Source organism: Falco biarmicus, chromosome 6 (assembly GCF_023638135.1).
Source record: "Falco biarmicus isolate bFalBia1 chromosome 6, bFalBia1.pri, whole genome shotgun sequence".
NCBI classification, from domain to species: domain Eukaryota; kingdom Metazoa; phylum Chordata; class Aves; order Falconiformes; family Falconidae; genus Falco; species Falco biarmicus.
This window is the reverse complement of record NC_079293.1, coordinates 18,938,153-18,959,184: the sequence shown is the minus strand read 5'-3', so window position 1 is coordinate 18,959,184 and position 21,032 is coordinate 18,938,153. Positions and strand designations below refer to the sequence as shown.

Genomic DNA, 21,032 nt, shown 5'->3' with positions numbered 1-21,032 from the left:
TGGAATACAGGGACTTGCTGCGTTTTTCTCAAGTTGGTGGGGCAAGTTGTGTTGGATGCACACGCATCCCCTCTTCACCCCTGTTTCTTCCTGCTCTCGTTTCTGTTAAGGATCAATGAAAGGTGGTTGGTTGGTTTTCTCCAATACACCAGTATAAGAATACACTCCAGGTACAGAAGTAGTCTTAGGCTTTATTTAACCTACAGTCTTTGCTAGCGTACTTTAAACCTCTATTATTCTAGGGGACAGTAGAGCATGATCTGTGTTAGGTTATTACCAAAAAAAACCCAACAGAGAAAACACACAAAAATCCCTTCAGAAGACAGTAGACAAAGAATTGCTGTATTGTCTCTATGGGAAAGGACTAGCAGAAAGGCCCGGCAATATTGCATTGTAAATCATGAGAGTCGCCTGAAGTATCCTGAGGAGAAGAGAAACAAGAAATATGCTGGAATTATTTCAGAAGAATCACTTGGTTGGGTTTATTTTTGTTGTGTTGGCAGACCAAAATTTGTGGTAGAATTCTTCACCTCTTTCTAAGGGGAGAGAGGCAGGAAGGGTTCATCTGGAAAACACTTGAAAAGAAATGTCCAGGAAGCAGAGGGAGATGTCTTTAGCCCCCATTATTTCCATTCCTCCCCTTGTTTGTTCCCTTATGCATTAATGCATATGTGGCCCAGGAAAAGAACTCTTTTTCTCTGACCCTCTTTTCCCTACAAGTACCGTGTTTGGTTTTTTTTTTTTTTTTTTTTTTTTTTGGTTTGTTTGTTTTTTTTTTTTTTTTTTTTTTCCCTAAGCTGTACCTGTCAGCCTTTCAGGAATACCAGTTAATTATTTATATTTGTACACTAACTTACAATTTTTTTTACATTATTTGGCTACTGCACAGGGGTCCTTTTGGTTTCCCATGTCAGTACACTGATTCGTTCCTCAGGTCTCCTTAACTGCCCCGCTGGATCTCTGAATCCCTTCTTCCCTCGCTTCCCCAGTTACATGATGGAGAACTTGTGCTTAATGCTGACAACGACCTTCGTCTGTCCCTAGGCTGATGTCTCAGACTCCTTGCCCTGTGTGTTCATACTTTCCCATCCTCCCCTGTCCTTGAGGTCTCAAGGATCTTGCTTCCTTCCTCTGACCTAAACAGCTCTGTCTGCCTTGTTTTTCTGATTCTTTGCTTCCTCTCCCGTTCCTTCTATGCTGGGTTCTTGACTGCCCTTGCAAACTTTTTTTTTCCCCCAGCTGTTCTTTGTAGTCTGCTCTTTCTCCTTTCTTTCTGCTGCCTCCCAGGTTCCCTCTTCTGCTCTTGCCCTTCCTGCAGGATAAGCCAGCCTGGTGGGATGTGCTGGAGGGAGCAGGCTGTGTACTATTAAGCTGCTAGTGGTTTTCCACAATATTGAGGTCTCTCTAGTCTTTCTTGGCAGATGTGGTTGTTTTCCCACAGAACAGCAATTTCTAGCTGTCAGCATGCTTCTCACCACTTCTGCTTTACAAGACAAATTAAAGAGCTGCACCCTTCGGTCTCAAAAGGAAGGGCTTTGTATAGGGCCAGTGGTAGAGCATGGCTGTTAACTTGCTGAAATAATTCCTTCTCCTGTGTTGGATCCTAAGTGCCTTCTGTTGTATTTGATTTGATTGGGAAAAAAACATAGTATGTGGTCACCAGTGTGCATGGAGAGACTTAAAAGTGTAGTTTGGGGGTTGTTTTTTTCTAAATCTGGACCATTTTTATTTTCCTTACAAATGAAAACTTGAAGGCTTTTTCAACTCAAGCTGTGGTGTGTAGTATATCATTTGCTACATGTCAAGAGCTATACTTCACTGAAGAGTGGGCTTTCTGGCAAATTGCTTTGATAGAAGAAAACAGTACATTCTGCGTGATGCATTTCAATAGGTTCTCTAATGAAAAGCATCAGATCAAAATAAAATACTTTCAAATCTATATATCAGTCTGCAGTTGATGAAATGTTGTTTCCTACTCCTGTACATGAGAATTTAAGGGCCAGTACATCCTGTCAACTTAATTTCTCAGTGCATAGAATTTGCAGTACAAAACTGGATCTCAGCATATTTTTTTTTCCACTGGTAAAAGGAATATCTTGTGAACCTTTGAATGCAGTATTATATTTTGGCTTTTATGTTGCATCATTAGCATTCTTCGCATTGGTTGGTGCTAGAGACTCTTGTTTTGCTGCGGTTTTATCTTGCTACTGTGCACTTGTTCTACTCAAAGGGTAAAGACCACTTTCCCGTGAGACTTTTTGCAGATGTTGTTTATGTGAAAACTCCAATAGCAAAAAAAATAATTTTCAAAGTTTTATGTATGCACTTAATTTGGCTTAAGATTCTGCTGAACTCTTCTTTTGGGAAGAGTTTGTCTGTATTATGTGCTGTTTGTAAACCTGATTTGATGCAACTGAATCATTTCACTTCTCTGTTTGTGCTTACAGATTGTACCTGTCATCTGTGATTTTTCTTGGTGTTACATGCTAAAGCTTCTCTGTAGAGTTAATTGATTGATGTGATACCCCTTCTCCAAGAGACCTGGTTAAACCCTGGTCTCCTCCCATGCCCCAGTTTTTGTGTTAGAGAAGCCGATGGTGTGCTGCTGCTTGGCGTTCGACTTGGGCAGTGTCTGTATCTCATTACATGTAGTGTTGAAAACCAGGGTGCTGTTATCATACCAAAATCTTGTGAAAGCTCCTGAAGAAAAAGTACCTCTGTTCTTCCCAAACCACACCTCTTTCTCAGGAAAAAAAGCCCCGTTTAGGCTAAATTTCACTGTTCTCCCATTATGCAACCGTAAGCCTGAAAGATGCTTGCTTGGTCAGTGGCCAGTAATCTGCTATGGAAAGAAATGATACCATACACTTCTCCTTAAATTTAACTCATGGGTTGTAACCATCCCTTCTTAAGTTGTAAACACCTAGAAGCTTTATTTCCTTTTTCAAAATTTATAGATCTTATTGGGATCAGAGAGACGTGGTAGGATATCTCCCGTGACTGGAGTTCTGCAATGGATGGATACAGGCAAGGAGGGGGAGTTGCCCTTACGTGAGAGAGCCGTAGGGATATGTGAAGCTTTGCCTGGAGATGGGCCAGCTGAGAGCAGGCTGGGATTAGTGGGTGACATTGTCTTGGGTGTCTGCTGTAGACTGCCTGATCAGGAAGAAGTAGTAGATGATGCCTTCTTTGGATAACTGGAAGAAGCCTCATGTTTGTAGGCCCAGGTCCTCACATGGGTCTTGAACCACCCTGACATTTGCTGGAAGGATGATGCAGCGGGACTTAAGCAATCCAGGAGCTTTTTGGAGTGCATTGATGACTTCGTAACGCGGGTGATCAAGGAGTCAATGGACAGAGGTGCTCTGTTGGCCCTCGTAAACAAGAAAGGACAGGTTGAGATACGAAGGTCAGAGTTGTAGTGGCTGTAGTGACCATGGTCACCTTGGCTGTAAGGATCCTGAACTCCACCATCTCACGGTCACAAGAGGAGGAAACAGTGCAAAAAGCAGCATCACACTTCAGGAATCAGATTTTGGCTTGTTCAGGGATCTCCTTGGAGGTAGTTGATAAGGAGGATGTTTATGCTGCCATTCAGAGGGACATTGACAGGCTGGAGAAAGGGGCAGAGAGAAATCTCATGAAGCTCAGTAAAGAGAAATAAAAAGCCCTGTGTGCACTTGGGGAGGAATAACTGTTCTCCGGTACAGGCTTGGAGCCAACCATCTGGAAAGCAGCTTTTCAGAAAAAGGCTCTGGGTGACCTGGTGGACAAGTTGACCATGAGCCAGCAGTACTCCCTCATGGGCATACTGGAATGGGTCCTGCAAAGGGCCACAAAGACTATTAAGGGCTTTGAGCATCTGTCATGAGAAGAGGCTGAAAGAGCTGGGATAGTTTAGCCTTGAGAAGAAAAAGGCTCCTGCGATCTTACTGGTGAATATAAATACCCAGTGAGAGGGTGTAAAGATGACATGACAGAGCAAAACTCTTCAAAGGTGTGCCCTGTGACATTGTAAGACGCAATGAACAGAGACTGAAACACAGAAAATTTTGTCTAAAATAAGAAAACACTTTTTTTTTTTTTTTTTTACTGTGAGGGTGGTCAAACGCTGGCGCGGGTTGTCCAGAGAGGTGGAGCCTCCATCTTTGGAGGTGCTCAAAACCTGACTGCACATGGTCCTGGGTGACCTGTTCTAGATGTCATGCTTTGAGCAAGGGGTTTGGGTGAACTGATCTCCAGAGGTCCCTTCCAACCTCAGCTGTTCTATGATTCTATAGAGAACAGGCATATAAAAGATTTTACCTGTCTTTAGCTTGGATGTTTTTAATGATGCAAACAGAGTTGTCATGTTTTTTCCACTGTTTAGTTACCCTCAAATGTTTAATTGAGTTTTACTTTTAACATTGATAAGGTCATGGTAGTTTTGCACATCTTGCTGTAAATCCTTGAAGAAATAGTACGATACAGTTTGAACAAGCATATACTTCCAGTTAATGTCAGAGACAGAACTGTGCCACTGTGTGGAAACTGAAGTAGACTGTATGCACACAGTAAAGGTAGTTTTATTGAAAGTTTAAGATTTTTTTTGCAAGTATGACAAATGCTATATAAAATACTGCCAAGAACACCGGCAGCTTTACAGCTTCAGTGTTTTGGGAATACTTACCTTTTGTAAAAATCTTTTGTGAGCATAGTCAATTAGTAGTAGGTGCAGTGCATGCTTGAATTAGTAAAATAAATAATGGTTTTTAGAGAACCAACATTAAGGATTCTTATATTAACAACCCTCTAAACAGAACGTGGTGTTGAAGGCTCCAAATAAGTTGATTGCCAGATAAATATCTCTAGTTTTTCTGCTAGCTTCCAGATTCATCTTTTCTGGATTCTTCTGTATTGCTTAAGACTTGAGGAAAATGCTGTGCCTTTTGACATCAAATTTGAAAGACTGCAGTCTGATGGGAGCAGAGGGAGAACTTGGTCTGGTCTCCCCTACAAAGTGTGACTTCCCTGTTAATGTCCTTGAGATTGTTCAGAAGATTTTGAAGTCTGCTTGGTTTTAAATATTTTCTAATGGCAGTTTTTTTGTAGTAACAGCTGAGTTCTACTGATTTTTGACCTCAGTTGGGGGAAGGTAATTGGGTGGTTATATTTCAATACTTTTAACTTTTTTTTTTTTCCTGTAAGGGGGTGTATTGTTGTAGTAAATCAGTAGCATCCCCTTCTCCATGTGATGTACACACATAAGACAAGGTTTCTGGGCAAAGATTATACATCTCTAGCTCTAAAATAAATGTTATGATTATACATAGAGTTATTTTTCTAATTATATCAGTTGGCCTAAAAAAAAAATGTTGCCTCCTGCCAACAAGGTTGTATACTGGAAAAATGCATGCTACAGATTCATTAGTGAGATTAAATCTGTGTTTGTTGGTTTTTTTTGTTTGTTTTTGTGTTTTTTTTTTTCTCCAAATGGCAGATGCATTTAACTGCAATGAATCCATATTTTGTTGTAGCAGATGTTTTCTGGCCTCTTTTAAAGGCAGACATAGTCCCTTCCATCACTGTACTCTTAATGGCTATGGCATCAAGTGCTCTTTAACCTTTGTTGCCTCTGCTTAATCGACATAAAAGAGAAAGTAAATCCTTGCTTGCTGGGAAACAGTGTGAGGCAACCTGTTCAATACGTCGCTTGGCAGAGCAGCATTTTGATTCAGTGCTGCAGTGTATTGTTTTTCGAGAGTGGATAGTCCCTTGTTCATTTTTTAAAATGGATGGTAACAACCGAGACTAGAACCTGCAATTGGCCCATCGTTGTAGTTCAGAAAATGCCAGGTGCTTTGAAAATAGGGTCCAGAAATGCAGTGGGTAGATGTTGAATGCCAGATTTAGTGAGGCATCATTTAATAATTTTTGCTCTGTCTCCTTTAGACCCTTCCTCCACAACCTTTCTGCCTGGCTGAGCCTTCACGTCGGCCTTTAAAGCATCCATTGGAGGGGGCAACAGCAGTTGCAGCGTCTGGTTTGGTTCAGACTACGTGCCCATGCAATGTGATCTTTCATTAATACTTTCTCTTGTCATGAAACCTAGTAGTTTTATTAATGTTTTGTATGGATTCCTGCTTGAATGTCTTGTATGCAATCTTGCCTTTATAGTCATGATGACAAAGTTGGTTCTAGGATGCTGCAAGACCAAAGTACAGCTTCAGCGTATTCTACAAGCATGGTTTGGGCATGTGAAACAGTCTTTCATCATGCCAAAAATCTGTAGCACTTCTGGTTTTGCCATGACACATGTGAAGACAGAATTAGAGGCCTCAGTTGTGTGGAGCAGTTGTCCATTTGCTGGCTTGTCACCTAGTAGGTGGGCAGAAGTCTGCATACCATGGTCCATCACCAGTTGCGGCTGAATCTCATGGCTTGAGAGGAAATTCATCAGCTGATTCCAGTAACATTTAGATACAGAGTCATCAGCGGCGTGATGGATGGCTGTGCTGTGCTGCACTGTGAATTAGTCCCTGCCCTGAGAAATTGTTTCAGTGCCTCACTTAGTACTTTGTTTGAAAATTGGAGTGGTTCTGGTGCAGTGGATCATGTGGTATCCATGTTTGTGGAACTCTGTTGCCCTCACGAGCTGTCCCTGCTCACAGGCGAAAGCAGGTGGAGTGACCTGAGGGATCTTGATGTTGATAGCGGGCTTTGTGGGAGATGCCAAGCTGATAACGCCCGTACCAGACTTCACTGGAGCCTGCCCGGAGCTTGTGACAGCCTTCATGAATCCAGAGTGGGATCCAGGCTCCTCAGTGTTTCATTGTGCAACCAGTCAGGATGTGCTTCTAGGGGAGGGTGTCTGCTTTCTGTGCTCCTGCTGGTTTTCCTCAGCACTCTCGCTCATGCTACTGTCAGGAGTCTCTGGGGTGGATTTTAAGATGGCAATGTACAGCACTGCATCCTAGAAAGAGTTTTTTGCTTACCAGTTAGTTTTGGCTTTTGACTGGGAGTGTCCCGAGGTCTGAGTGGAGGGCAGGGTGCATTACAGCTTGCTGTGAGTGTAAGCGTGGCCGTGGCTCTAGTCAGCTCCGGGCTGGTGTGTCTGCTGGCTGACTTCAGAGTAGAAGCAGTGTCTGAAGTACCACCAGTTGGTTAGCGTAGGGCATCAGGTGTTCTCTTTGAATCCCTAGCACTGAGTGTTCCCTTACTGGTGGGCTGTCAAGGAATTGACTATTGATGACTTCTACAAAAGTGGGGTGGGGGTGGAGTGAGGAAAAGCTTGCCCTTCCCTCTTCGCCTTTGCGCCTTCTGACAGGCAGGGGGATGTGTTTGTATGTATGCTTGTACCAGAGCCTGGCTGTTGAACACATCCCCAGGATGCAGAACACCTGAATTCAGTGCTGTCTTGTGCTTTATGTGATTTAATCCCTGTTCTTCTCCTAGTGTCCCGCCCAGGCAGTGTGTTCGCCTACAGGATGACTGGTTTTCTTCCATCTCTTGTGGAAGTTGTGCAACAGTGAAGGCAAAAAAGTAACTTCTAGGGACCAAAAGAAAGTGGTTGGGGATCTTGCTGGGGAGCTGGAAAGCATTGTGTCAGCTGTGCTGCGAGGTTATTTCATGGACTTGATCCTTATCTTGTTGACTGCTTTGCTTACCAAAATCAAACTGCACTTTCTGCTTCTGTTTGCCTGAAGACAGACCTTTTTCCAAGGTCTTTCTGAGGCAGTATAAAAAGGGTGGGGGAAGGATTGATTGCAATTTTCCTTCTCCGGTGGCTGGAGGAGAACATATAGGCTGGTGAATGGAAGTGAACAAATAAAGCAAAGGCTTCCCCCATTGATTTTTGTTTACAATGTAGGAAGAGAAAGTGGAGCCTAAAGTAAGATTTGAAACAGGAATGCAATTAGGAGTTAAACTAGATTTAGATTACTGTGTGTCACTTCTTAATTCTAAAGTGCAGATATCCTTTAGCTGGTCAGGTATAGATTTGGAAAATGGGTGAAATAAATATAGGTGGTGTTCAAGAAACAGGACCTGGTAACGTACTGTGTCTTGGTAATTTACTTAATTCCTGTTCAAATATAATACTGTAATTTCCTGAAGAAACCTTAAAAGCTGAGGCAGCATGCATATGTTGAAAATCCATATTGGTGTCTAAGTGAAACTTGACGTAAGAACAAGTATTTGCAGATTTTTAAGCTCATCAGCAATAGCTCCAGTGCCTGCACTGTGGCAAAAAAATTTATCTTTTTCTATCCTGTGTGAATATAACCCTGAAACAGGATTTACTTTGCAGTTTTATTCTTCCTCTTGTTCTAATTTCTGCTGCTCATGCTGGCCCATCTTGCAAATTAGGCAGTGGATTTCATAAAGGTTCTAAATTTAATTCTCTTTGCTGTTAGTAGTAGCCTTTTTATGGAAACATTTTACTTAACACAGTAAGCATTTAGTTGTGCTACCTATGCCAGATGGGTTTGGAGTGTGACGTGTTTCCAGCACTGGGAAGACTCTAGCAGTGGGATGTTGCTTCTTCCCTTGAACAGCATTAGGTTAGTGTTGGGTGTCCTCCTGTGGTTTTTTTATTTCGGTTGCCTGTTTTCATCTATTTCCATTTTTTTGTTGTTGGGTTTTGGTTGTGTTTTGTTGGTGTCGTGTCCCGTCCCTTCCCGCCCCTCCCTCCCCGAAAGGTGCTAAAGCAGTCAGGCAAGATTCTCAGGCATGAATGTCTTTTGTTGCTGGAGTGGACCATTGAAAGAAAGCCAGAGAGGTGTCATTTGGGCATTGAAAGAAAGCCGGGGAGGTGGTGTTCTGGCCACTTTTGCAGGAGGGGATCTTGAATTTTATCAGTGCTACTGGTTTGGCTTAATTCTGTTAACTGTTTTTTCTAGACTCAAGTGCTGGTTGCAGTGGTATTGTTTAAAAAAAAAAAATAAAAATTGAGGACTGTGGGATCACACGGTCTGTTTATACTTTCCAGTGAGTCATGCACTTATCTCTTAGTGGGTTTTTTTTTTTTTTTTTTTCTTCTGTTGGCTGACATCGACCCAATTTTGTCAAATGAAGTTTTTAAAAAATACTGTGGCTGGGTGGAGAGGGAGACTGGCTTGGTTTGCAATTGTGAGATGGGCTGTGTTCAAGATGTGTGTTCTTAGATAATCCATATAAGAGAAACCTTTATAAATTCTTCGATAGCGGGAAAAGATTCAGTTGAGGGTTGGGAATTACTGCTAAATAGAAAGTTGTAGGCTTCTTTAGTGCTGATTCTCATGGAATTACTTGTCTCATTGAAGCACTATTAATTAGGCTGGCTAAACTAAGCAGCATTAAAAGTGTTGCCAAGATACTCTTAGAGACACCCAGTCTGCAATCAAAACCTGCTATTGCCATGCTGGGTGGGTGTGCTGCTCCAGCCAGCCAACCCCACTGCGCTTCGGGGTCTGTTAGAGCTTTTCAAATATGGGCTGAACTGTGAGCTGTCAAATTAGGAACATGTTTCTGGCTGGCATATATTTAAGAAATTACATATATATGTGCACACACACATATGTGTGTGTATTTATATATGTATGTTTACCTTTGTTGAACTCTATTCAGTAAGCTCTTAATTCTCTCTCTTCCCTGTGGTCTTTTGAAAGGTAAAACAAATTGGCAAAAAGGAGATACTTGCTTCTCCTGTAGTGCTTTAGAGCCCTAATGATGTGCCTTGGATAAAGGAAGAATAGTTGTTTAGGGAGTAGGATGTCCTAAACATGCAAGAGTGATTGAATTCTGTGGTTCACAGGAAAAAAAAACAAACCCAAGAAGTTCAAAGAAATGGCTTTCACATAACTGCAGTTTCTGATGTTATCTAGGAAATTGTGTTATTCATTAAATATTGTTATGCAAACTAGAAATAAAGCTCCCGGTTCATTTTTCTTTTTAGTCAGTTAAAGGAACAGGATTGCCTTTAAATATTGTGTAATTTTGTTTGTTGCACACATGTGCTCTGCACATTTAATAAATATATGCAACACTGTCGTGGTGCGGTGAGGGCCCTCAAACCTTCGTAGGGATGCCCAATTCTTAATAGCTTTCTGATGTTCCTTCTGTCTTCTAGCCATGTCCCTTCTGTTTTTTCTCATTTTGCCATTCTAGACCATCTCTGAAAAGGACCACAGTTGCTTATGAGAAGATTTGTAGTCGAACATCAGTATTTATAACTGTCATATAGTTTAGCAGTTACACACTGGCTGAGGAGCACTTTTTGGCAAGTGTTTATTTTGGACAGTATTAGGACAGATTGGGATCTCTTCTGCGGAGTGTACCCCTGGTGTGTTTTCACAAAAGTATCTTTTAAGTGCTTTTCTAAGCTTCTGATGGATTCTTGGTTTAGTCATATTAATAAATATTTAGCAAAAGGGATACATTTGTTTTAGAAGACAAAAAAATGTTAATGATATGAAGATGCGGTTGTGGATCTTGTGAGGACAAAGAAGGATTAGAAAACCATTTGTGGCTATTTTAATTGCAATATTATGTTTTTAGGGAGCTAGAAATGTGAAGTTGTAAAGGTTTTTTATCTTCCTCTTACAATTTCAGCTCTGGTATCAAAGGCCTTTAATACTTGGGGGTTGGGGGGGAAGGAAGGTGTGCCATTCTGACTCAAAAATGCCTTTGAATTTTTATGTTGGGATCTAGTACATCTTTTGACTGCTGAGTGTTTGTAAACTTGTTAAAGCTCTATCCTTTTTAATCCATAAAAGGAACCCATGTTTTTCAGGGAAAACATATTAGTTTCAGTGGTGTTATATTTTTTTGTGACAAAGAACAACAATGTATATTGAAAAATTGGCGGTGAGGCTGCAAAACCTTGCACTTAAAACCTGATGATCTTGTGTGTAAGACATTGAAACTAGGACTGCAAACCTGTATCATGATACAGATTCTTAAGACTGCTTTTACCTTGTATCCTAGTAAGATGCCCATCTTACCACCCCTTTTTGTGTCAGTCTAAGATAGATTTGAGGGACTTAATAGCACACACTTTAGCACCAAAATAAAATAATAATAAAAAAATGTGTGCCAATTTCCAAGAAGGGATTGCAGGTGATTAAATGTAGTAGAATTATCCCAAGTTACTAGCATCTTCCAGTTACCCTGAGGGGCAAAACCCATGAAGCTATAGGCATGCGTATGTGCCCTGGGTGGGTGAGATGCACAGGTTCTGACTGCTGGGCAAAAATACTTGTGCGCTCCTGGGGCAGAAAACTCGCTTGAAATTTGAGGAGTCTGGTCAGTTATGGTCGAGATGACCATAAAGTCATTTAATTCTGCGCAAATCCTCACTGCTTGCAGTCACTATCATTCAAAGGCTTGCCTGGGAGAGACAGGAGCTCTCCAGCTTTCCTAGAGATGCCGATGTCTCAACAGTTTTTCATGACCATTTTGTCTTTTGATCCCCAGCTGCTCCCAGCACCTGGGGTTGACCTAACTTGCAGCTTGGCTTGTCTTCTTTGATGGTTGCTTTGTCTTGGGGGCTGCCAGACCTTCTAAGCCCATAGCTGAGGGTCAGGGAAAGTAATCATGCTGCCTGCATTGCGTGCCCACGTCCTTGCCATAGAGACAGGGCTGGGTTGGGTTCCTCCTCAGGGTGGGAAGACCTGGAATTGTCCGTATCCTGCCCAACTTTCATTAGTCCTTCTGAAACTGGGCCACAGAGGGGAGGGCGTATGAGGCTGGAGAGAAAGTCTTCCTGAGGGAGGCAGGCTCTGTAACCTAGTTGGTTATGGTGCTTGCTGGTGAAGAAGACCTTGGCAGCCTCTCTCTGTGAGTTTTCTGGATCGTCCTTTAGAAGAGTCCCTCTGCATTAATTTCCTAATGAGCCCTGGTGTGTAATTGGGATGTTTTTAATTACCCTGCTGGGTAACCTCACCCCATTAATGATTTTAAAGCGGGCAGTCTGGATTTCGCTAGTGTCTGTCTGCTGTGGTCTTGAACAGCAAGCTTTACAGATGTCTTGTTCTTTTTTTAGTAAATTCTAGTTTTAGGTAAAACACAGATTATGGTCTATTTGCACCTAAAAATTAAAAAAAATGTTCATTCTGATCCAGGTCTGAAAGAAGTCTGCGTAACTGATTTTAATTGTTAACTTCTAATTAGCTCAAATTTTGAAAGTGGCTTCCAGTTATTGTTTATTGTGCTTATGTGTGAGTTATGTGAATATTTTCTGACATGCGGGTTTTTTTATTTCTTTTAGCCTTTCTTCCAACTTGTGAAGTTACGGAAACTTGGACTTAGTGATAACGAAATCCAGCGGCTCCCTCCAGAAATAGCGAATTTCATGCAGCTGGTGGAACTTGATTTGTCTCGAAATGGTAAGCTCCAATGTTAATTTGTTTGATTCTATACTGTCCTATGACATCATCTATAAAACTTTGTCTCTGATGTTGCTATCTATGTCCTGCAGATGATTTTCCACATAATTCATGGATTTGTCTGTAGTTCTGGATGGGGAGGAGGGAAAGAGCAGAGGAGAGCCGATGGTGGAAATGCAGTAATAAAATAACGCTTGACTGCAGTTCTGCATTTGTGAGACCATTTTATCTTCCAATTTAAAGAATGCTTTACATCTCATTTTTATGTGTATCTGTCACAATGTTGATTGCTTTCCCTGAGCTCTCTGAAATGCTTAGCATTTAAGAAGGAGAAAAAACCCAAAAGAGGTTGAAAGAAAAAAGCTCCTTTCTGTCCAAAAAAGTCTGTCTGTGGGTTAGAAGTACAGTTCTTTCTATGCTCTCCTTTTTACCTGTGATTAACAAGAGACAGAGTGCTGGTATTTCTAGTTGTACTTCTGGGAAAAGAATGAGGCTGTTTGTCACCTGCAGAGATAAATTCAGAAAAGGATGCTGGGATAAACTGTTGTCAAATGTGTTGTCGGAAACCACATGGGTTTATCGTTTGGTTGTACTGTTTGCTGCTTATATTGTCCTGAGCTGTGATGGAGTGAAAGCTTTTTTTATTTTTTTGGGGTGTGTGTGTGAGTGTGGCCTGGTGAACTTCTCAGTTCTGCAAGATGTTCAGGGGCTGGTGGGTCACCTTTAAGCAGCCTGAAATTGACCCAGTGATCTAGAAACAGTGAATCTGTGTTACCAAATTAGAGCAACTGTCAGTTATTTTTGCTTGTTTATATGCAGTGGATATGCACAAAATGCTCTCTGAGGTGTGGTGGATGGGGTGGGAGAGAGCAAGATTGCATAAGCTTGTAAATAAGTGAGGGATGTAACTGAATATTCAAGAGAAGAAATCGTTTAATGGGGAGCCTTGTTTTCTGTACAGTTTAACTTTTCATTGACCCTTTGCCACTGAAGAATATTCAGTGACCACTCAACCTTACTGTAACTATCTGAGATTTGCATCTTTCCTTTGTTTGGTGCTTTTAATGCCATCTTTATCTGATAATATAATTGATGAGGTGTAATGAGTCTCCAGGCAGTTGCTGAGAAATTTTTGTGAACCTTATAATTTTATGCACATTTGCAAAATCTTGTAAGAGAAGAAAACTGAAAATAACCCACCATCTGAGAGACAGAGGCAACACATTAGTTAAAACATTTTAGAAATACATGAGTATTAATTGACATAGTATTTTGGCTACTGAGTTTGGCTGAGTTGGATGCTGTCTGTGACAGACCTTATACAAAAGGAAACACTCTGTTGTCTTAGTAATTCTCTTTGCAAATGAATAACTAGCTGCAAAAGAGCTGGTGGATCAGAGCCATGTGAACTCTCAGCAGCCTGACTTGAGTTGGCTTGAGAGCTTAACTGTAACAAGAACAGATGGTGTGAACATTTATGGTTGGGTAGATGCATGTGTGTCATTAGAAGTTACTGCACAGGGAAGTATTTTCTCAAGTGAGGGGTTGGACTAATGCAGGTGGCAGGGAGCAGTTGCTTTCCTATATCCAAGGTTCAGTGTTAATTGCCCATTTTATTGCATTACTTTATCTTCTCTGGGGTTCATTGCAGAAGGTGGCTGATCCTGCTTCCCTCTGCTTAATCACATCACAGTTATTGCACGACTTGACTATTCAAATGAAAAATGCACCGTGTGAGGTGATGGAGGGGAGCCGCGTGGCGGAAGATGACTGATGTTACTTTCTGTTGTTTGGTCATGTTATGATTGTCTCGCAGCTCTTCAAATTAAAAGGCAAAACACACACCATCTGGGATGCTGCAGGGGAAATTCTCACATAAAGATTTTGGAGATTTACAGTATTTTCATTTCTTAGCTTTGTGTTTTGACCTCATCTTCCAATACATCAGAATCTCAACGTGCTAAAGGTTTCTCCTGTTTGGTGGTTTGCACTCCATCAGATTTTATTTTTCTAACTACTCAAAGTACTTAGGAAAAAAAAAAAAAAGGAACTCTTTGTATTCCTTTCAGGCAGAGAAAAACAGCTCAGCTTTTCAAAACGCAGTATGCTGCATGAATAGGAAAGTGTGATGGTGACATCTGAACTTGGGAAATAAGAGATCATTGTTCTGTGTTTTTTGTTGTTTTAGCTGTCTGGTCCGGTGCGCTAATTGCTTTCAGTTCTGGCCATTCTGTTTCCTCAAGAGCTTAAAAACACAAATACAAATTCATTTAAAGTTTTACATACAGGAGTAGCCCTTTATATTTTAACCTCTCATCACAGGAGGAGGAAAGGGTTTTCAAGGAACAAAGTACTTCCATTTCCCTCATAATAAAATGATAACAGGTCTTCATTTCTCATACTGTCTAATCGTTTGGTCAGCATATGATCTTTGAAGCTCTGTGACATGGTGGGTATATCATATGGCTGAACTTGGGTGAGCTTCCAGGCCGCAGTGGTCAGCTGCGTTTTGTGCAGCGGTGAGATGTTGCATCTAGAGGTGGGATTGATCCCCCTAGGCAGGATCCCTCCCAGCTCTTCGGAGTTAGCTCTGGATGCCTGTGCAATGCGGTCTTAGCACTGCGTAAGTAGCCCTAGTTCATAGGCGCTTGGGAAAAGTGAACAGGAAAACTTTTAAGTGTGGCTTTCCCAAGTGTTCTAAAATGCCCAAGACATGCTAGTATGTGTTAAAAATGTGCTACGTAATTAATCCGTTAAACAGGATTTGGTTAATAAGTGAATCTAGAGCTACAAAAATCCTTCTAAGTAAAACTGCAAGATCTAGCGGATGTAAACTTGATGGTCCTGTGGTCTTGGGTGTACGTGAGGGAAGTCTGGGGAGGGTAAGGCGAGAGCCTTAGTGGTCCAGAAGGAGAAGGATTTGGGGAAGGCTAGGAGCCATATAATCTTAAACTTTTCCTGGATTATTTGCATGTTGGTGCTATTTTTTATTCCTTTGTGAGGCCATGTGTTCATGCAGATTTCCTAGGAAGCATCCCCACTGTGCTTTTCTAGTCTGGCTGAGGTTGTTAGGGTTGAATGGATGAATCAAAGATGGGAATATGAGAGGCCAGGGAAGCTGTGCTAAGAAAACAGCATAGTGATGGTCAGCACTTTGAAGGTTATTTGGCAATGCAGTTTATCTTTGCCCCTTGGTCTTACGTTGTTCAGAAAGCTGATGTACTAGTTCTGAGGCTAAAGAAAACAGACTTGTGGGATTTCAGCAGTGGGTTCCTGAGCTTTTGAGTTGCTAGCAAAGCGCGTCTGAGACTCGGAGTATTCCCTCTAGCGTCTTCTGAGATAGGATGTTCAGCTGCTGTGTGTCTGAAACTACTACTGGTTCTCTCGGGCTCCCCAAGCTTGGGTAAATCTTTTCCTGGATTGTCACATCACTGGTGAATTCTGCAAGGAAACTGGGTCGCTGAAGGAAGCGTCCTTGCTTGCTGTCCTTGAAGTTTGGGTAGGGCTCCTGTGCTTTGCATTGGGTTTGAGCACAAGTCGTTGCTCTGCGTGGTAGAAGAAGGATTCTGCTCTAGGCACGATCAGAAGTGCTGTTTGTTTTCCCGCAGCACTGCAGTACTCTCTGGCACAAGTCTTGAATGATCCTGTGATTCAGAAAGGAAGTGCAGTCTCCAAAGGAAGAAAGGTGTGCTCAGATTTCTGCAGTTTTTTCTTTGCACCTGGGCTGGCACTTCATTAAGCTTCCCTCTCTCCCAACGTCTGTGTGGCTTGGTTGAGAACCCTGGGAATTGTAGCAGGCCACTACCCGTGCTGCTCATCCTGCAGAGGTTTCCTCCATGGACTCCCTCCTCCCTTTTCCTCTGCACAACCCCTGGAGGCTGAATTCTTAGAGCTTAGGGCCCTGCCATCCCAGATTCATTAAAATGTTAATGGCTTTTCTTGTTCTGTAGCTTCTCCCAGACAGGAGGAGTAATGCATGAAGTTTCTGTAGTTAATATAATGCTTGCTGATATTTGGGATTATGTATGTTACGTTACAGATGCTTGTGTTCTTGCGGAGGTGGTACATTCCTTTTTAGTATCCTTCTTCTCTAAGAAGAGTTCTTTTTGTTTGTCTTTGATTCGTATTAAATCCCTCAGATCCCACTGATAGGTTTTTGTCAGCATGGTGCATGCTTCTTAAAATGCCCTGAAGGTGTTAATTTAATTGTAGTATTTCTGTTTGAAAGAAATTGCTACCCCACACATACTTTCTCTTAATAGGTGTGGTGTGGAAGTCTGGATTTCTATTTTTTTTATTTTTTAATGTCCAGTACCTTTTCAAGCCTTTGACAGATTGTCAGCAGCTTGTTTCATTCAGCTCTTTTAGGATAAGAAGAAAATCGCTGTGACTTTTCACACTGGACAGTGGCTGCTGGGTACTGGGCGCTGGGGTGGCTTTCCTGCCCTTCCCAGCTGCAGCAGTGCTGTTTGAACTGTCTCGCTGTCCACTCCCTTGGGTGAAGGCTAGCCCCCTTGCTTATGTGGGAGATGAGCCTCTTGCACTTCTGTGTCTGTGGGCATGTTGTTATCTCTCTCTGACAGAAGCCTGGCAGGCTTGTCTGCTGCTACTCTGCTTGCTTTCACTGAACATGCCTGCCAAGGACTTGGTCACACAAGCCCATGGCATCAGTGTAGTTGCTGTGTCCTGGCAGGTTTGCACTAACTGGCTGCAGTGGCCCTAGCTGGCAGCGGGTGGGGGGTTCAGGTTAGCTGTTCTTCCGTGGAGGTGCTCTGTAGCCTTGCCGTTTGGCCTTGTGTCCAAGCCCTGAGTCTCAAAACAGAGGAAACCATGCAAGTGTGCACGCAATGGAAATATTAAATGGATTTTGATAATCTTTGTAGGTGGATTATGCTGGTTCTCTTGCTGACTGCTCTCAGCAGAGCTGAGATCTGTTACTTTGTGAGTCGAGGAGCAATGGGTTTGCTGTGGCATCTACTGAGGAGATCTGTGTGTGGGCAGAACTTGTTAGGCCGTATTTGACTCTGCATGATGCTTGATACCAAAATCTCAACATGGTTCTTTACTTTGTTATCCAATAAGAATGATACTTCTTAATGTGTACAGTTTCATACCTACTGTAGAGATGGATTCTGAGCGCGTAATACACTAGCTCCTACCCATTTCTGTGGTTTCTTGTCATACTGAGCTTATGGCTGTATTGGTAGCGAGGCTGTTGTGGACACAAGTCTTGTAACATCAGGATATTCTCATTCCAAAATCCTCTCTCAACACAGTTGCCATGTTATGGCACATATGCTGTCATTTATGTGAAGATTCACAAAAGATAAATATCCTACTTCAGCATTACCCTAACAGTAGAGATCGTCCCTCAGAAGCATCTCAATAGTCACCATGCTGTAGTGTAAGGAGAGAGATGCTGCTGTGCAAGGTGGATGGTCTGAGCAGTGTCCAAGATTTTGGAGATCAATCTTTGGCAGCTGTAGGCCAGTGTCCCAAATGCTCAGTGAGCCTTATTTTTACCTCTTTCTTGCTTCCAAAGTGGACTATAGTTGCAGATTTAAAACTTTTGGGGTTTTTTGTCTTCAGTTATCAGGGTACTTTCAGAAATCAACAGCAAGGGTATTTAACTGTTCTACTTAGAGTTGCAGGTGGTTTGACATTACTGCTTTTTATTTGAAGTGTTTCTTCTTTCTAGCAGCTTTACAACTTAATTAAAAGTCTCTTTAGAGATCTTAGTCATCCTCAGAACACCACATTCATGGTGTATTGTGTGATGGGTACATTTTATTCAACAAGTCATTTAAAGCTTCCTCAGAATGCTGGGTGAGCACGCAGCAGGTGACCTGCAGAGCATCAGTCCGTGCCCCTGAAGAGCAGTGTGTAGTCTTTGCTTTGCTCTCTGGGGCTTCAGCTCACTTGTGTGTATCAGTGCATGCACACCAGTGCTTTGCCTTTTTTATTTAGCTACCTGCTCTCAAATCCGTACTGTAGGATTACTGCCCTTCTGCCCACAAAGTGGGTAAGTGTTCTCCTTTTCCTCTCCCCCACTGAAAGCAGGATAACCAGTGTTTTCTGACTAGAAATACTGACAGAGGAAAGGCTTGAACACTTGTTTCAGTTCAGCCTGGGCTGGTGACCCAGCTATTTTACAGTGAGGACATAAGCTCATTAGGTAGAGACATTCTTTACGTCTTCTGATCCTGTCCTGCAGCCCCACATGGGCTCTGCTGTCTCATCTAACAGCTGCTGCCTTTTGCCCTGTGCTCTCACCTTGGTTGTCCACATCTGCTGCACTTCATAGCATCCGAGCAGAGACCTCCATGAAATCCTCTTCTCTGCTTGCCACCAGCTGCCCTGACACAAATGTGCTGGTACAAGTCTCATGGTACATGGCACAACCCAGAATGCTGAGAAATAAATGTGAATTGACACTCTCTTGCTCAGTGGACAAGAAAAGGAAGCCAGCAATCTGTGCTGTGAGGCAGTATAGTTGGCAAATGTATTTTTTTTTGTTAACATATGCAACTGCTGGATGTTGCTTGTTTGCCTTCTCAACTGATTTATGTCCAGGTGAGCACTTACAGACAAACAAGAATTGCTTTTCTGCTCCTGCGTGGACATGTCTTCCTGGTACAAGAAACGTCCTGTGAGTGCACTCACTGCCACCCTGACTGTGAACACCTGAAAGCCATGGGACATCCCACCAGAGACTATTGTGGTTTGTGTGGTGGTAGAGCACTACCGCAGATGATCTTAAGCTAAGCTTTAGCCTGGGTCTGGACAGTGACTGTTTTTTGGTTGGCTTATTTTATATATATATATCTATAGGTGCTAATGAAAGCAAAGCTCCCTTGTTGCAGACTTGGAGAGAACGGCGTTTTTACTCTGTTAGATGGTTGCTTGCCAGCAGCTGTGTTGGGTTGCAGGTTTTTTTTTTTTTTGGTTGTTTTTTGACACATCTAGTTTCTAGTGACATGTAGTTTCTTTGTATTCTCTCCCATCCCTCCCTTGAGGTTAGTTTAAAACCTGTGCTTAAAAAACTTTATCTTCCTCATGTCTTAACACATGAGGTTTAGGGATTGATGTACAAAGCAGAGTACTGGGGAATAAGAAACATGTACTTGCAAACTGCTTTTAGATTCTGGAGCATTGCGAAATCCTACAGATGTGTAGAAAATCTTGCCGACTTCGAAGAAATTATGTAAAAGTTGGAATTCTTGAGTCTGTGTCACTAAAGTGAATTGGATGTTGGTAAGTTGGAAGAGGAGGTGAGCTTTATGTACAGCAGGAGAAGTAAGGGGAGGAAGAAAAGTCAACCTGGTCACTGAGCAAGGCTCATCAGGGAGAGGAAGGAGCGAGCAGCAAGTGTCAACTGTGACTGAGAAAGAAAAGTGAAGTCTCATGATGGAATAATCAAATAAGTTTAGAAGGTGCTATTTTTAAATGGATTACAGAAAAGCGGATTTTTCCATCATGGTATATTTGCCAGATTTAACTTTTTCCTAAGGAAATTTTGCTACAACAGTGTCTGGCTTCATTCAAATTCCAGAGAAGGCTATGGATTTTGAAGGGGTTTTTTGTTTGGGTTTTTTTGGGGGTGATTTTGTTCGGTTTTTGGTTGGTTGTGAGTTTTTTTTGAAAGCAGCAGGACAAATTGAAGACAGAAACCTTTGGCCTGCTGAAGTATCAGCTAATGTGTTAAGTATCAGACAGTGCATATGGGCATGACATAAATACTTCATTTTCCAGGTAACCTAGATTAGAGATCATAAAATGGCGATCTGCAAACAGGTGTTGTTAGTTCTTATATCCACAGAGGTCTGTGGGTTTTGGTTTCTTTTTTGTTGAGGAGTTTAGATGCCAGGACTATAGAGTTACTGAAGAATTAATCCAGTAATTCTGTAACTTTGCTGCTAAAACACGAATATGCTTTCCGTCATCCATTGCTTCATAGGTAGAATACTAATTTTTACTTTTTTTCCTTCTTGCTTCTCAGATTAAGAGTATTTAATTCCTGCTAGCCTTGAGGTCCAAAAGATGGAATCCTTATAAAAATGCCTCCTAGCCTCATTTAACTCTTCAGTGTTAAAAAGTGTCAGTAAAAAGGTAGAAGACCTAAATTCCTTGCTGAACTTGGGCACTTCCACTTAATTCACCTGGAACTATTGCTTCCCTGTGATTTGATCTTTGAGCACACCACCACCTCCCTGCCCTCCCTTCTTTTACCTCCTGTTTAAAATTTGCAGCTCCTGGTCCTCTGCTACTACTTCTTCCTGCAGCTGAGAAAGATAATCTGTTGATATACTGCATGCTATTTAAAAACCAGCTTGTTTTTATGACCCCACACAGTTTTCTTTCAAGTAATGTGTGTAATATCTGTGTATCCAGCAAATGCAGTTTTGTGAGGTTTTTTTTTCCCTGGCTGCTCTCCTTGCTTGGAAAAAGGATCTATCCAGAAGCGGTGAGGAGGAGGAATGAGATGCTTACCTCGCTTCAGTTTCTTGTTAATTATACAGTAAGGGATTTAGTTGAGAAAACCCAACCTGAATCTGTGTGCGAATTTTCCTTAGAGCCATAAAGACAGGACTTAAGAGCCCTATCTCTTGTATTTTGTCTATCAGCCTCAGAGTGTGAGGAGGAAAGTGTTACAACCTGTGCAAGAGCCACTTAATCTCAATAGACTTT

General features: G+C 42.0%; 1 protein-coding gene across 2 annotated transcripts in view; it reads left to right on the top strand.

Annotated features, from left to right (window-relative positions):
• LRRC1 (leucine rich repeat containing 1) overlaps positions 1–21,032 on the top strand; it is a 106,827-nt gene that overhangs the window by 3,746 nt on the left and 82,049 nt on the right. For both annotated transcript variants that reach the window (XM_056344129.1, XM_056344130.1), the window contains exon 2: positions 12,227–12,344. In XM_056344129.1, coding sequence (XP_056200104.1) covers positions 12,227–12,344 — 118 coding nt within the window. The remainder of the gene's footprint in view (positions 1–12,226; positions 12,345–21,032) is intronic.